The 18,326-nt window shown below is 36.9% G+C and overlaps 1 protein-coding gene across 1 annotated transcript in view; it reads left to right on the top strand.

The window, feature by feature from the left end:
- Nucleotides 1–18,326, top strand: part of GUCY2D (guanylate cyclase 2D, retinal) — a 1,710,150-nt gene that overhangs the window by 690,256 nt on the left and 1,001,568 nt on the right. The window contains exon 7 of the mRNA XM_044076324.1: nucleotides 14,836–14,916. Coding sequence (XP_043932259.1) covers nucleotides 14,836–14,916 — 81 coding nt within the window. The remainder of the gene's footprint in view (nucleotides 1–14,835; nucleotides 14,917–18,326) is intronic.

Here is an 18,326-nt window from a genome sequence, read left to right as displayed (position 1 = left end):
GTTTAACGGGACAAGACTCACTGGCTCTTGGGACCTTAACCTAGCTTGCGACATCAAGCCTGGCTAACTCTCTCTAGAATGTGTAAAAATCTGTTAACCAGTTTACTGTGTAATTTAATTTAATCCTGACTTGTGCTCAGGATTAACTGTAACCTGTGGAACTTGTTTAACTTGCTTACTTATGTAATCTCTGTAAATAGTCTGTTTGTAATATGTAATGCTGGTATTATGTAATGCTGTATCTGCTTACCCTTGGAGCTTTTCTCCCCGGGCCTCCGCTGAAAATGGACATGCATCCAGTCGGACTATCCTGGTCAACAAATGTAAAATAAATAAATAAATAAATAAACAGAACATCCTAGAGAGACAAGATGTCTCCCAGAGGTTGCCACTTCTCTGGAATAAACTTCCAGTTCATGTTAAACAGAGCTCCTCTATGACCCTATTTAAGTGTAACTTGGGCAACTTGATGGGAAACCACAAATTTACTGCAGGGGTTGCACCTGTGTCCCTCTTTGTGAGGGGCAGGTGGTGTTGATCACAGATTTGCATACAAATATAGACTTTATCTCCTGGTCTATAAAAAATGAAGGGTATAACATGGTTAGGCTTTTAATGGCCCCATGGCCATTAGCCTAGTAACCGCCTGTGATCCTGTGAACTGTAAGTTAGAACAGAAGGACCAAATTGGTTTATAGCTTGAACTTTGTTCCTAGATGTCAGAGCTGTTTTAGTATTAATTTTAGTCTTCTAAAATATTCCTTACTGATTTTGTTCACATTTGTACATGTTTTATTGTAGATCCTTCTGCAGTTCCCAAATACCTATACAGACCCTCCTGCTCAAGTTCCTTTATGTCACATTTCTGTCCCAAACTGATGTTTTCTTAGTGCTGCATCTTTCCTGCTTTAAATGTTGCTTTTCACATTTATCAAGACCAAATGACATTCTTATATCATCTGAAAAATGTTTGCCACTTGTAGCTGTACTTTCAACTCCTCATCTGATGAACTATATAGTTCGAAATCATCCACTAAAAGAAGATTAGAATTATTTACACTTTGTTGTTTTCTGGAAGCCAAATTGTAACCATGGCCTAATCTGTTAAGTAGACAGTTTAATGGATTAAGAGCAAGACAAAAGAGCAACAGTGACAAAGACTCACCCTGGAATGTTCCCCTTTGAATTTTTATCCCTGGGATCATAATTTGTCCTTTATCATGGCTTAACTGTAAAGTGGTTTGCCACTGTTTCATGGTCACTATAATGTAATTGATCAATGTAGGCTATATCTTATACATCTGTAAATACTTCTTTATCCATGAATGTGGGGTGCTCTCAAGTGCTTTTTTGTAATCTATCCATTCCATACTTAAATTCATACCCTTTTTATAATTTTTCATTATTACTTTATTCAACAACAAATGGCCCTTTGTTCTGTATGACTTTTGATACCCTTTTGTTCTATTGCAATGATTGAGTTTTGTTCTAATTGACTATAAACTCTGTTGGCATCATTTCCAGTATATAGTTTAAACGTCATAGGAAGGCAAGTTATCAGCTTGTAGTTTTTAGGACAGCTTGCAGGTTCACTCAAGTAGGAGCATTGTTTTTCTGTTGTTAATCAGGTTGGTGTCTGTTCAGGGTACATATAAATAAATAGTTCATACTCAGGGCTAATCTTCATGTAAAGATGTTAATACTTTTAGCCAGAAGTTAGGTACTGCATCTGGGCCAGGACTTTTTCCATTTAGGAGCTTTTCTTAACTTTGTTTCAGTCTCTCTGGCTGTTACTTCATCCCATTTCATATCCAGTATATTTGAATTTCTTACTCAGACTTTTACTTTTTCTATCCCTGCTACCTTTTAGCCTTCTATCTTTGTTATCTTCCATGGGTTCTTTATAGACATTTCTTCAAAATGCACCTGTTTCTTCTTTTTATGGTTGTGTTTCTATTCCTTTTGCTTTGTTCTATATAACACATTTTTGGGTTATCAATGAATTGCTTATATTATACTTTTCCTTTATATTTTTCTGCATATCTTCTAAGTTTTTCTGCCTGTGTTGATATCTTTAGTATGTTCTAATACTGCACATTGCTTTTATTACGTCTGGCTTTCTAAGTACTTTAGTTGATCTGTTTCCTCTTCTGTACCCTTCTAAAAGTGACACTTCTTGTCTTACTTTCTTTATGGTTTTCTCTAGTGGATATTTCCAAGACTGCATTTGATTTCTTCCACTCCCTTATTGCCATGTATTTTTGTGATAAGACTTTATCTGTTATTAATTTTGCTGCACAGTAATATATCCTATTTACTACTGTTATATCACATGAATTTCTCTTAAAAGCCTCAAATACTGTGCACTTCTAACATTTTGGGTCTTATTGACTTTCTGTAATTTATTTATTTCATTGATCTTAATATGTCTATCCATCTCTATTAAGTTAAGCATCTCTTCCCTTAGATAATTTTCTTCCAAAATGAGGGCACATTATTTATTCTCCATTTCCTGTGGGCATTCTGCAGAAGCATCTTTCTGTGATATATTCTCTTCAGCTGCATTCTGCATCATCCATTGCTCTTTCATATGAGAACTCATTAGCCTATCACTCTACAGCATCGACTGTGTCAGAGTTGCTACTGTTTCCTGCTCCTTCCCTTGCTGTGCAACTTCAACTGAACTTTCGTGCTGGTTTCTAGCTGTTTCTCCTTAATTTGGGGACTTATTGTTCCATCATGCTGTGACATAACCTGTGTTAGACTTTCTACTTTAAATCCTTCACTTTGCAGGTATTCCATAACTTTACTTTCTATGTGTTTAATTTTTACTTTACTAATCTTCTGTTCTCTGTTTGCCATTTGTGATCTTATTTTTTTCATATTGTGAAATTTTCCATATCTAGGTCCCTTTACTTTTATTTCTTTTCAAGTATCTTTGGATTTTCTTTTTTGTATTAATTAGTTTGGCTTTCTCCTTTGCATAAATATTGCACCATATCTGATCTCTCTTTCTTTCCCATAACCATGTTTCTTTTTACACCTTTCAAGAATTTCTAGGTTTTGTTCTTTATATTTTTACACTTCCTCAGTTGCTTCTTCTTCCAAATGGCCCACAGTTTCTTGGTTTGTATAATATTTTTTCATGAATTTGCTATATTAATGAACACAAATTTGCAAGTGAAGCTTTTGACACTTTTTCCTTGTGCAAGTATTTTTCTTTCCTCTAATATCTCTCTTAATATTTTTGAAGATCTTCTATCTGGAAATTCTGGGCTTGTTGCATAATAGTAACATTACATAATATAATTCTTATTCTCAGTAGTCCACTCTGTCATGTTTAAGGATCTTTTTTGGCCTATCAGTTTTTGTGTTTTTTGTGGACTACTTCTTTCTTCTACAAAGGGGGGGGGGGCATCCTGAGCCTGGCCTAACCCCATTGTAGGAATGTTTCCATGTCTTGAGGATTATGCTGTCATTTTTCCAGTACTGGCACCAGGTCATGTACCAGAATTGGGCATTTGTTTGTCCTGGCACCTAGCTATCTTTTTTATTTTTTAATCTACTTCAGAAAATATATAATCAGTGTGGTCTTGGTGAAATTTTGTAAAAATAGGGTCCAGATCATGAAGGTACTCACCAAGACTTCAGGATGAATTAAATTCCAGCACTACTACTATCCTTTGCTTGATAATTTTATCATCTCTCTATTTGGTTCTGTATAGCAGCTGAGCTGTTTTGGTAACTGGATGTCCATTTTTAAACTCATGCAGCTTAAGAGCTGTGATGTGAAGTAGGATATTGTGCTTCTTAATTTTACATTCATATGGCTGCAGCATTTAACTGCATTTAACCCAGTGTCTCCACCCTTTGTCCTGAATGTGTTAACAATACACATAGTTGTATTTGTGGTGTCTTTGTAACTTGCTACTTTAAAATACTGAACCAATAGAAGAAACGAAACAAACTTTTGAAAACAAGAAATGCTCCAAAAAGACCGAGTTAACCCAGTAACTGTAACACAATTTTATTAACAATCCAACAGCGTTTTCGCTTCCGTAAGCACAGAAGCTTCATCAGCAAACAGAAAGAGCGCAAGCTCACCAAATTTAAAACCTGAACCAGTGACACCTGTTGATGTCACTTCCTTAAACAAACACAAGGTGTTATGTGTTTAAAAAAATGAATGTAAATGTACAAAACACTTACAACAACCAGCTGCTAATGACAAAAACAAGCAACAATTTAATACATAACTAAAATAAATGTTTACCTCCACTAGCAACATTTAAACAGCTAGAAAAACGTAGCGGTACCTATCCATTCAATCCTAGACATACATAATATTTTTACAAATATAAAGAAATGTTAAGAGAAGGAGTCCCTTAAAATAAGAATTAAAACCTCATAGTAAAAATAGAATATAAAAATATCCATTGAATGTAGTAAAACCAAATTACCTAAGATAGCTCCTGTATTTTAAAATAGATGCGATATTACAATTATCATTAAGACCCGGGTAGGTGAAGGCATCTAACTGGAGCTGCCATTCTAACTCACGGGTTTCTAAAATTAAAGATTGGGGGCCACCTCTAATGTCAACCTTGATGTTATCAATAGCCATGAATTGGAAACTGTGTCCACAATTGCTCAATATATGTTTAGAAAGAGCATTGTCACTTTTCTTATTCTTAATAGCGTATATATGTTGGTAAATACGGTCGCGAAATCGCCGATCCATTTTACCAACATAGAACGCAGGACAACAGTCAGAGAATGCTATGTAGACAATGGATCTTGTGTTGCAGTTAGTCTTATGGTTAATAAAATACTTCCTATTACCAATGGAAAATGAATTCCCTACCCAAAGATATCTACACCATTTACAACAACCACAGGTGGTAGTTCCTTTTTGTCTAACCATTGGGTCAGCAACATTATTTCTCTGTAGCATGGCTTTAAGGTTGCTACCTCTCCTAAATGTAAAAGAGGGGACTACACCCAATCTTTCATGTAAGCCGGAATTGGTGATGAAGTACCAGTTTTTACGTACAATTGAACACAAGTTACCCGAATTTTTATTAAAGGTTGTTATAAAACTAGTAGAAAAATTGGGTACCTTAATGTTTACATCAGTAACAGTAACCGGTGACAAAGGGCCACCTGATACATCATCAATCTCCACACTCGAGGGAGCCTGTAAGTTGGTAACCAATAATGGTTGATAAGTGCCGTTAATACGTTTAAAGGACACTTCTGCTATTAAGCCTTCAATCAAAGCCTCAGGATACCCTTGATTCAGAAACATGTCCATAAGCAGAGAACACTCATTGTCAAAGGCCAAGTCTGTGCTGCACATACGAGCGGCCCTGACGAACTGGCCCTTGACAATGGACCGCTTCTGCTTCCACGGATGACAACTTGAAAAATGCAAAAATGAATTGCAGTAAGTTGCTTTCCTAAAGATGGATGAGCAGAATCTGTTATTGATAGTGTCTTTGACTAGTTGGACATCAAGATAGTCAATCTCAGAGGTTGAAAAATGATGTGTGAATTTTAAAAAATCTGTTGAGGCATTCATGTACGAGATAAGGTTCATTGCAACTTCCTCACCTCCATTTATCAGTATAAAAACATCATCTAAAAATCGGGTATACATTTTAGAACAACCCTGAAATAATGGATAGTTAAACAAAAAGTTCTTCTCCCAATAGGCTACAAATAAATTAGCCACACTACTACCATACGGGGAGCCCATTGCTATCCCTTTCTTTTGAAGATAGTAGTGTTTGTCAAAAATAAAAAAATTGGAAGAAAGAACAATGTCAAGTAACACAGTGACAACTGAGATGTCATTATTTGATGCCCCACATTCTCTCAACATTAAGTCAATCCATTCGACAGCCTCCTTGTGGGGGATAGAGGTGTACAAATCGACCACATCAATGGTCAAGAAATTAAGACCCACGTCAAATTGGACTTCATTGATCGAACTCAAAAATGACCATGAGTCCTTACAGATCTGTGGAATAAATTTCAAGTATTTCCCAATGATGCTATCAATAAGGCGGGCGCAGGGGTGGGTAATAGAACATCTTCCATCAACCAGCGCCCGCATAGGTGGATCTGTTAAACTCTTATGCATCTTGGGGATCCCAAACATGACTGGGACTCTAGGGAAAGAAATATCGATGAAATTATAGGTATCAATATTAATTTATTTATTTAATTTATTTAAATTTAATTTTTCTAGCTGTTTAAATGTTGCTAGTGGAGGTAAACATTTATTTTAGTTATGTATCAAATTGTTGCTTGTTTTTGTCGTTAGCAGCTGGTTGTTGTAAGTGTTTTGTACATTTACATTCATTTTTTTAAACACATGACACCTTGTGTTTGTTTAAGGAAGTGACATCAACAGGTGTCACTGGTTTAGGTTTTAAATTTGGTGAGCTTGCGCTCTTTCTGTTTGCTGATGAAGCTTCTGTGCTTACGGAAGCGAAAACGCTGTTGGATTGTTAATAGAATTGCGTTACAGTTACTGGGCTAACTCGGTCTTTTTGGAGCATTTCTTGTTTTCAAAAGTTTGTTTCGTTTCTTCTATTGGTTCAGTATGTCTTCTGTTGCGCCTTCCAGTCCGAGTTCGCCGAACATTTTCGGTACAGGCAGTACCGATAGCGTTCATGAATCTTCAAGTATCCAAGCGCTGATGTTGGCGCTTTCACAACGGTTGGATATCATGAACACTCGTTTGGAAAATATTGAAAAGGGGAATTTTATTAGTATTCGCGTCAATACACAAAATTCTTTGTGTAGTAACAACCAGCTCTCTGGCACTAGCAACGTTGAGATTCCAGCAGGGCAGCCCCAGCAGCACATAGACTCTGCTATAACTTCCAACTCATTGGAAGAAGGCTTGCCTCTCACAGGCGTGAATAATTCAATGTTAATGTCGAATCTTTTTAAAACGGGCAGTAATGTTAACAGTAGGAATTCTGTTACAAGTAATGTTGCTTCAACTTCAACTGGCTACTTGGTTGGGAATCAGGATTCACTTATTGGTGTGCCCTCCTTGTCCGAATGGGCAAAGAACTTAGCTCCTTTATCATTTGGGGGCTTAACTACTTCGGGTTCAGTGGTGACGGATTCTACCAGTCCAGGTAACACTTCTGACAACATAGCTGAAAAGTTAAAACTTTTGGATGTGAAACTATTGAAAATTAAGAAACTGCAACTGGAAGTCTCTTACTTCCAGCAATGTCTCACAGATAAGGTTATTCCGAAGGGGTTACGTAGCTCTTTTTCACCTACGGGCCTATTCTTTGATGCAACCTTTGTAGATGAACTTCAGGCACTTTTCAACAAACAAGGGGCTGAATTACTTGAACTAATGGTTAAATGTTATTCTAAGCATATTACTGAGTTACTGGAGGAAACCTCAAAATTAGACGATAGCATCAAGTCTGACATTAACTTTTTGAGATATAAATATGACTACAATCGGATTTTCTCCAGTATTGACTCTTTGCTTTCTAAGTTGAAAGCAAATAAGTCAAAAAAACTAATAAGGGACAGACATGCATATCAAACTAATACCGTTTACCCGAATTTGGTTAAACGGGCTAGCAGAAATGTTAACCAAATGGAGAGGGGCCCGGATGCACCTGAAAACACTGACAGTGAGAATGTTGGGCAACCCTTTCCAGATGATGTCTTGGCAGCTGATGAAGGGGAAGAGGTATTCGGACAGGGCCCTAGGAGAAGCAATAGGATTAAATCCCTAAACAAGAAAAATAACCACAATACTTACCAGAAGCCTTTTTTAGGGAAGAAGGGCAACCGGTATCAAAGGAACAAGAACTGGGACTAACAACAGGATCTAATGATCCACCAGTGGTTGAACCCTTGGACAAACATTTTCCTTTCATTCTGTCTAACTTAAAAGGAGATTTCCAGATTTACAACTTTTCAAATGTTGTTGTTGATGAAGATTTAGTGGAATTATTGGCCAGAGGTTTGACCTTTGTTCCAGACCAAAAATTTAATTTGGCCAAAACTTTAATTGATTTGAAATGCTTTGTGCGTAAACTTGATCTGAAGGTATTTTTCAACATCGACTTGCCTAAGGACAGAGTAAATTTGAAATTAGCCAGTTCTTTCAACCCCCCATTATATCCTAACCTTCACATTTTTGAAAGCATTTGTGAACTTGATTTGAGGCATCTATATGCCTCAAGCCACGGATCTGACACTATAAAGAATATTTCTTATGATCAGACCATGGCGTTGAACAAAATCTGTGGTATGGCAGTTAGAATCATCAAACCAGATAAGGGGGGTGGCCTGGTCATTTTTGACAAGGCCGAATATATTAGGAGAATGTTACTTGTTTTGGAATCACCTGCGTATGAAATTTCTTCTTTGAATGAATTAACAAGTGCTTATAACAAAATTAAAGGCTATTTTAGGGATTTATTCCTTGAAGGTAAAATTAATATTGATACCTATAATTTCATCGATATTTCTTTCCCTAGAGTCCCAGTCATGTTTGGGATCCCCAAGATGCATAAGAGTTTAACAGATCCACCTATGCGGGCGCTGGTTGATGGAAGATGTTCTATTACCCACCCCTGCGCCCGCCTTATTGATAGCATCATTGGGAAATACTTGAAATTTATTCCACAGATCTGTAAGGACTCATGGTCATTTTTGAGTTCGATCAATGAAGTCCAATTTGATGTGGGTCTTAATTTCTAGACCATTGATGTGGTCGATTTGTACACCTCTATCCCCCACAAGGAGGCTGTCGAATGGATTGACTTAATGTTGAGAGAATGTGGGGCATCAAATAATGACATCTCAGTTGTCACTGTGTTACTTGACATTGTTCTTTCTTCCAATTTTTTTATTTTTGACAAACACTACTATCTTCAAAAGAAAGGGATAGCAATGGGCTCCCCGTATGGTAGTAGTGTGGCTAATTTATTTGTAGCCTATTGGGAGAAGAACTTTTTGTTTAACTATCCATTATTTCAGGGTTGTTCTAAAATGTATACCCGATTTTTAGATGATGTTATTATACTGATAAATGGAGGTGAGGAAGTTGCGATGAACCTTATCTCGTACATGAATGCCTCAACAGATTTTTTAAAATTCACACCATTTTTCAACCTCTGAGATTGACTATCTTTATGTCCAACTAGTCAAAGACACTATCAATAACAGATTCTGCTCATCCATCTTTAGGAAAGCAACTTACTGCAATTCATTTTTGTATTTTTCAAGTTGTCATCCGTGGAAGCAGAAGCGGTCCATTGCAAAGGGCCAGTTGGTCAGGGCCGCTCGTATGTGCAGCACAGACTTGGCCTTTGACAATGAGTGTTCTCTGCTTATGGACATGTTTCTGAATCGAGGGTATCCTGGGGCTTTGATTGAAGGCTTAATAGCAGAAGTGTCCTTTAAACGTATTAACGGCACTTATCAACCATTATTGGTTACCAACTTACAGGCTCCCTCGAGTGTGGAGATTGATGATGTATCAGGTGGCCCTTTGTCACCGGTTACTGTTACTGACGTAAACATTAAGGTACCCAATTTTTCTACTAGTTTTATAACAACCTTTAATAAAAATTCGGGTAACTTGTGTTCAATTGTACGTAAAAACTGGTACTTCATCACCAATTCCGGCTTACATGAAAGATTGGGTGTAGTCCCCTCTTTTACATTTAGGAGAGGTAGCAACCTTAAAGCCATGCTACAGAGAAATAATGTTGCTGACCCAATGGTTAGACAAAAAGGAACTGCCACCTGTGGTTGTTGTAAATGGTGTAGATATCTTCGGGTAGGGAATTCATTTTCCATTGGTAATAGGAAGTATTTTATTAACCATAAGACTAACTGCAACACAAGATCCATTGTCTACATAGCATTCTGTGACTGTTGTCCTGCGTTCTATGTTGGTAAAACGGATTGGCGATTTCGCGACCGTATTTACCAACACATATACGCTATTAAGAATAAGAAAAGTGACAATGCTCTTTCTAAACATATATTGAGCAATTGTGGACACAGTTTCCAATTCATGGCTATTGATAACATCAAGGTTGACATTAGAGGTGGCCCCCAATCTTTAATTTTAGAAACCCGTGAGTTAGAATGGCAGCTCCAGTTAGATGCCTTCACCTACCCGGGTCTTAATGATAATTGTAATATTGCATCTATTTTTAAATACAGGAGCTATCTTAGGTAATTTGGTTTTACTACATTCAATGGATATTTTTATATTCTATTTTTACTATTAGGTTTTAATTCTTATTTTAAGGGACTCCTTCTCTTAACATTTCTTTATATTTGTAAAAATATTATGTGTGTCTAGGATTGAACGGATAGGTACCGCTACGTTTTTCTAGCTGTTTAAATGTTGCTAGTGGAGGTAAACATTTATTTTAGTTATGTATTAAATTGTTGCTTGTTTTTGTCGTTAGCAGCTGGTTGTTGTAAGTGTTTTGTACATTTACATTCATTTTTTTAAACACATGACACCTTGTGTTTGTTTAAGGAAGTGACATCAACAGGTGTCACTGGTTTAGGTTTTAAATTTGGTGAGCTTGCGCTCTTTCTGTTTGCTGATGAAGCTTCTGTGCTTACGGAAGCGAAAACGCTGTTGGATTGTTAATAAAATTGCGTTACAGTTACTGGGCTAACTCGGTCTTTTTGGAGCATTTCTTGCTACTTTAAAATAATCTTAAAGCAAAATATTATACTCTGCAACTTTTTGTAGTTAAAATTTAAGATGCATTTTGTTATTTTCAGCATTATGGTGCACAACAGTTTGGCTCATTTTCTTGTCCCACGGTCTCTCTCTCTGCCATTTATAGGCTTCACTGTATCATCTATTTTGCTTCCACAAACACCAACAACAAACTGTAAAATCCACAATAAAATGCGTCAGGATCCAGAAATGGCAACCACACACGTAACTCAACCATACATCTAACACAAAATATAAAACAGTAAACACTTTCATACATATGCACTTACCTTAACCCGCACCCTAACCCTAAGGTCAGTAACTGTTGCACAATCACGCTTGGGAGCTATACAGGACAAGGGACCACACTATACTTCAGAACACGGCAAAACAACAAAGCAGTCAAGCGACTTCTTTCCCAGGGAAAGAATTCACTGAACAGCCGCTTCGCTGTTTTGCCTGTTCGCTCTACATGTGTTGATGAAAACGCATTCGACAAAAATTCGTTGCACTCATAGGAACCCGTTTTCTGGATGGTGTGCAAACAGTACAGAGATACTGAGGTTGTGTTTTTGTACTATATGAGGCCTATAGTCTTAATTTCTTGAAGAAATGTTATCATGTGACAAGCCGCTTGCTGTAACTAACTTATTAGCATCTAATGTCATATACCCTATATCTTATAGTGAACCTGACTGCTATATTTTTGTCAGCTATCACACTTAGGTTGTCTCTGGTCGTATTTAAAATGACACTGGCTAATATCATACAGGGTCAGTACTGGTTCTCTTTAATGTGTAAATATCAGATTTCATACTGAGATTGATACAAATTCTGTATTTCCTTAGAGTCTAAAGACAAGTCTTGTTTAACATCTTAGTATAACAGTTCCTCAATATTATAAAGATGGAAACCAAAAATACTGAAACAGAAAAACATGTTCAGCCTAGCCAATTTCCCAAATGTGAGAAACAAAACTGTAACTTGTGTCTGTGTGACATTAAAATTGGTGTCAATAAATGGATAGTACAGCCTTTATAATAAAGTACAAATGAGTTTAAACAGATTGTGAATTTTCTTTTCATACATTTTCCTTTAGATGATCTTCCATTAGAATTATGAGGGACTACTGCAGTATTATCTCTGTATAATAAAGTTATTTTTATATACAGCCTTAGGGCAATTCCCTTGTGTTTTGTACAATTCAACATTACCCCATATGATGTTCCACTTATCACAGATAATATTCTTAATGTCCTTACTATCTACTGTCATGTCAAGATTATCTACCAAATATTTTAGCTGTAAATGCTCTACTTGTATGTTCTACTTTTGATGATGCATCAAAATAAAAATGTACCTTTTTTAATGGAACTTTTAAAATCGGTGGATAAACTGTATCTCCTTTTATCCATTACATTATTCCCTATAATTTCTAACATGTCCTTATTATAACCCCTTTCCATGAATAATGTAGTTATAAACTTAATTTCCTGTAAAAATGTCATTTCACATGTTGTCATCCTTGAGGCTCTTATAAATTTGCCTCTTTGGAATATTATTTTTCATAAATAAGGGATGACAACTAGAAAAATGCAAATAATTATTAGAGAACTTTTTTTTTCTATAAATCCTACTTTCAAACGGATTAATCACACTATTCAAATATAAGGTAAAATGTCCAAAAAAATGACTTTTGTCCCTATTTCTCCAATTACAAAAGAATATATATTTATTTTTTCAGCTAAACTTGTACCAATCTTCTGTTTTCCCCTCAGTTACTAAAATAAATCATCTATAAATCTATCACAATAAACTACTTTATATTCTTGCATAATAGATGTAAAAATGTTATGCTCCCACCTCCTAGTACAATATTAGCACATGCTGGAGCAGCATGGGACCCCATTGCTACCCCCTTACTTGTTTATAAATCTTCTGATTAAACATAAAATAATTATTGTCCAATAACAATTCAGCAAGCATACAATAAAAATTAATTTTGTGTGTATTAAAATCAGAAAAAACATTGCAAATACTTAATAATTAATAATAAAAAATCCAATGCTTTTAGAATGAAGAATAGAAGTAAACAAAGAATTAATATCAGTAGTCAATAAAACATTCTTCTCAGGAGAGAAACTATATCCATTCAAATGCTAAATTTATCCGAGAAATGCCATGAGTCCTTAATAAAGGAACTACGTTGTTGAATTAAAGGACTCAAAATAATATGCAAGTAGAGAGAAGTCCCTTTTGTAGCATAGTTAGGGGCTGAACAAAAGGCCTAAAAGGTGGGTCTGTCTTTTTTATGAACCTTAGGTATGCCAAATAGCACTCCCAAAACAGGTTCTTGTACTGATAAGAAATTATAAACTTCTAAACTTATCAGTCCTTCCATTAAACTATTATACAAGAACCCTTCTATCACTTTAAAACTCATATTATTGCTCTATTAACCAACAAATATTCCTCCTCATTATTTAACATCACTTCTATTTTCTGAATGTGCACTTGGCCTATAATCACCAGATCCCCACCTTTATCGGATTTCATAAACTTCAAGCCTCTGTTACTAATTAAATCATTCAAAACTTTCCTCTGTTGAAGGTTTAAATTATAAAAACCTCTTCTCTTACATTCTAATAATTTCATAATTTTTTTTTTCTTCCCATGCACCTTCATATACTTTTAAAGTGGTGTTCAGTGCAGGATTAAATGAAGATGGTTTCAAGAACATATTATTCGTAAAATTAACATCCTTCATAATATACATTAAATTTAACTTTCCAGTAAAGTACTTTAAATTCAATAGAGTTTTTGAAACATTTGCTTTACCTGACAGAATGAAACTCAATCCCCATTTTAATACATTTTAATGTTCTTTACTAAAATTAATCATGGACAAATTAAAAATTCTAGTGAGTGCACTCACTGGGTGTCCATGGATGAGTCTGTTTTCAATCTCTCCCTGTTCCTGGTCTTCCAATAACATTGTACACCTTCTGTGCACCCACGAAAATAAGTTTTTTGTTTTGCCCCCAGTCTTTCCACTTCTTTATTTGTGTGATGTAGAATGTAAGGTAGCTCAACTGCTTGTGAAGAATCTCCACTTAATGTTCTCTGAATAGTCATGTCATCGGATAAAGGAAGAACATCATGCTGCTGTACAACATCACTTCCGGTATTTGTAGCGACAGCTGATAACTTATCATTCTCACTAGTTGCATTTACGTCAGTCCCTAAGGCGGGACCTTTAAACTGCTTCTGTCTAAAGGCTGTAAATGGCTTACAAACATTCTTAATAACAAAAGTAAAAGGCAAATATGCACTGATGTTCTTGTAATCCTTCAGGTCTCTTTGCAGTTTTTTAACTTTTCTGTTAATTACAGCTTTCTCAAAGAGTGTTATACTGTCTAACATGTTGTAATACTCAGACTTCCACTCAGGAAAATTCTTCAGTACATGAAGAATGTCCGTATCCGATTTGAGTATTTTTTCTTTAATAACATTCATCAGATTCAAGTTCCTTTGCAACAACAGCTTTAACAATTCCACGCCTACTTGATTAAAGAACTGCACAAGCTTAGAAAAGAATTAATCAGTGTGCAAGACACCATTAGGACACTTGAAAAAACAAGTCCTTTTGACACAATTTTTAAGTCAATACACTTTTCAAAATACTTAGGACAGATGGAATGAAGGATGCAGCTGAAATCAGGATAGGATAGGTATAACACTAGCTGTAACTAAATTTTCACTAGCTGTAATACTCAAGTGCATTTCATAGTACATGTGTTTCCAAGGCCATCTGGCAATCACATGACAGGATGTTTATGTTTTAAACTCTGTTACTTGATTGCTCGACACATGGTGACTGTTTTAAGTAGTGCAGTGAACATGAGAGTTCACAATATTCATGGAAGAGTTCTGCTGCAACAAGTTACTTTTCAGATGTATGTGATGCATATAATTATCTGCTAGAGATGTAATGATGCCATGTTATGATGCCATGTCTTCTGTATCATTTTGCACTGACTAAACTCTTTCCTCTGCTGTAATTGGTAACATATATTTATTTCTTCCAGGGAGACTGGGTCTGGCTGAAAAAACTGCCAGGTGCCAAACACCACGAAATTAGGCAATCTACAAAAAATATCTTCTGCAAGGTCAGTGATACTTGTAAATTAACAGATTTTTTTTCATAAACATTTATTTATTTTTATTTATTTTATTTAAATTTTTTGACCGGGAGTGTCCGACTGGACGTGGGTCCATTTTCAGCGGAGGCCCGGGGAGAAAAGCTCCACAGTAAAATAAACAGACAATAGTTACATTGGATTACATAGCGATTAGCAATTTAACATAGAAATTACTTACAACATATTTACAGATGAAGAACATAGTACATCAGTAGAGAACTAGAATCTTTATCTGTGAAGTACATAACAGGCATTAACAAATGTAACAATGAGAAGTTCCTGCTGTATAATAAGTACTAGGCTTATGAGCATCTGAGCTTGCTATCATCAAGGTAGTTAGTGGAGGTGAGAGAAAGGTAGTAGTTGGATGGGGTGGATGATATTAGAGTGGGAGTTGCAAGGGCATAGCCAGCATGTTTTTAGGTGCGCTTTTAATAAAGTTTTGAAGTTGGTGCATGATGGTACGGAGGTAATTGTGGGTGGGAGTGAGTTCCATAATTTGGCTATGGCGCAAGAGAATAGTGCTTCACCAGCAGAGTTATTGGCTTTAGTGATCTGCAAGTGATTTTTATTGCTGGATCTTAGTGGTCTGGTGGTGCGATAGGGTTGGAGTAGATTCTGGAGGGATGGGACATTTAGTGGATGGTTTACTAGTTTGTGGGCGAGTGGAGAGTTGATACCACTGAAGGAGGTGAGGGAGTTCAAGCCAGCCCAGTTCAGCAAGTGAGAGACAGTGGTGACTACGGTAGGATGCCCCTGTGGCGAATTTGGCGATTTTGTTGTAGCAGGTCTCTAGCTTGTTTAGATCACATTGCCTTAGGTTGGTATATACTGGAGAGGCATAAAGTAGGGTGGAGATAAGGTGGGAATTTGCTATTGAAATCTTTGCTGCTTTGGTGAGAAATTGTTTATTTCTGTATAATGCTCCTAGTTTTTTGTGGACTTTTTTATGGTCATGGATATGTGAATGTCAAATTTTAGTTTATTGTCTATTTCCACTCCTAGCAATTTGGTGTGTTCAGTTGGGTATACAGTGGTGTTGTCTTTTGCTGTGATGTTAAAGTGAGAGATGTTTTGAGTATGTTTGGTGGGTTGGAAGATAAGTAGTTTAGTTTTGTTTGGGTTGAGTATTAATTGGGCATCGGAAAACCATGTTTCAACAGAGGTAAAGGCTTCCTGTGTGACTTTTTGCAGTTTGGGTAGGGACTGGGCTGAGCAGATGATGGTTGAGTCATCTGCGTATTGGATGAGTGTGCCATGTTTGGTGGCAGAGGCTAGATTATTGGTGTAAACCGAGAAAAGTAGGGGTCCAAGGATGGATCCTTGGGGAACCCCTATGGAGACAGGTAGTTGGGGAGATATGTCATTCTGCCATACAATGGATTGTTGGCGGTCAGACAGGTAACTCTGAAACCAGTTGGTGACTGATTGTGAGAAGGATAGGTTATTGAGGACAGAGATAAGTTGTTTGTGTGGGACCATGTCAAATGCTTTAGATAGGTCTAGGAAAGTAGCAGAGGAGAGATAGCCATTGTTTTTATGCTGAAGGATAGTGTTAGTAAAGGAGAGTAAGGCAGTGGTGGTGCTATGGTTTGGTCGGAAACCATGCTGAGTACTGGAAAGGAGGTTGTTAGTAAGGAGGTAGTGTGAGACCTGAGAGTGTATGCATCTCTCTAGTATTTTGGAGAGTGGAGAGAGAATAGCTATGGGGTGGTAATTGGTTAGTTCTGCAGAGAGTCCGCCTTTGTGGAGGGGAATTATATGAGAGACTTTCCACAATGTGGGAACGTAACTTTCTGACAGAGATCGGTTAATCAAGATGGATACTGGGTAGGCCAGAGCATCAGCTGCGATTTGTAGGTATTCACTTGGGAGGTTGTCTGCTGCTAATTTGGTGGGTTTAAGTTTAGTTAAGAGTTTTTTTATGCTGGAGGTAGGTACAGGAGAAAAAGAGAAGGCAGTGGGGAGATTACTAGTTGAAGGTGTGGGTTGGAGGGGAGGGGGGTTGTATTGTTTAGCTAGTGATAATATGGTTTGGGTGAAGTGTGTGTTGAATGAGGTAGCAATATTTTCTGAGGAGTGAGGGATGTTAGGAGGAGGGGTACTGACTTTACCTGGGTGGAGGATGGAGTTTATGGAGGACCAGAATTGTTTGGGGCTGTGTTGTGAGGAGTCTAGGGCAGACTGGTAGTATTGGAATTTGTCCTGTTTTATTAGCTTTTTGACTCTATTGCGTAGTTCTAGGAATGTTTGTCTAGCTGCGGGGGTTTTGGTTTTGCACCAGTGCTCCCAGGCTTTATCCCTGTTTTTCATTTCTGACTTAGTGGTTTTCTGTAGCCATGGGGAGGGTTGTGCTTTGGTTCTGGAAAATCTTATGGGGGCATGGTAATTAAGGATGTTCAGGAAGGTAGTATTAAAAATTCAACTCGTCATCTAGACTGAGGTACTTTAGAGCATGCCAGTTACATTCTTTGAGGGATGAGATGAATGTGAGTGGGTTAAAGTTTATTTTTTTACGTATTTGACGATAGATGACAGGTTTAGCTTGGTACAAGTATTTTTTGAGTAGGAATGTTGGGGAGTGATCACTGAGGCTATCTGATAAGCAGCCTGTTATATATGACTGGGGGTTCTTACTGACTAGTATCCAATCCAGGGTAGTGTGCTTGCTGGAGTTTTTATTTATTCTTGTTGGTCACTGGACTAGTTGGGTGAAGCCATGAAGGTGTACATAATGGGTTGGATTGTTGCCAGAACAGGATTGCCAGTCAATATTGAAATCACCTAAGATGAAAGTTTCTTGGGGGAGATGGTGGGAAGACCAGCTGAGGAGGTTTTCTAGTGGAGGGATGTTTTGGCCAGGTGGGAAGTAGCATCCAATTATGTTGATGGTTTTGTTTTGGTTAATTTTGAGGTTGGTATATATTATTTCTTCATTGCCTATTTGTGGAGCTGATGATTTTAAGATCTGGATGTTTAGATGCTGTTTAAATATTATAGCTACACCACCTCCTTTTTTGTTTAGCCGGTCGACTCTTAGTATGCCATAACCTGTAGGGAGTATTTGCTCACTGGTAATGTGAGGTTTTAGCCAGGTTTCTGTCAGGATGACAATATCTGGGGAGTATAAGTCAATGGTGGCATAGAGTTCATGGACTTTGTTGGATATACTTCTAATATTTAGGCCTAGTAAAAGGAAGTCACTTGGCTTTCTATTGGCTGTAATATGGGAGAAGTTGTGGTTTCTAGTCTGATTATGAGGATTGGGGTTGGAGATGGTCGGGCCAGGGTTGGGGTGGATGTCTCCACTTAGGGCTAGTTTTGATATGCATGAGATTATTAGTTTTCTCAGTTTTTGAATATGTTTGTTTATAATG

This window comes from Protopterus annectens, chromosome 7.part0 (assembly GCF_019279795.1).
Source record: "Protopterus annectens isolate FY-2018-M chromosome 7.part0, PAN1.0, whole genome shotgun sequence".
Lineage (NCBI taxonomy): Eukaryota > Metazoa > Chordata > Ceratodontiformes > Protopteridae > Protopterus > Protopterus annectens.
Note: the sequence above shows the minus strand (reverse complement) of the source record. Positions and strands in the feature narration are given on the sequence as shown.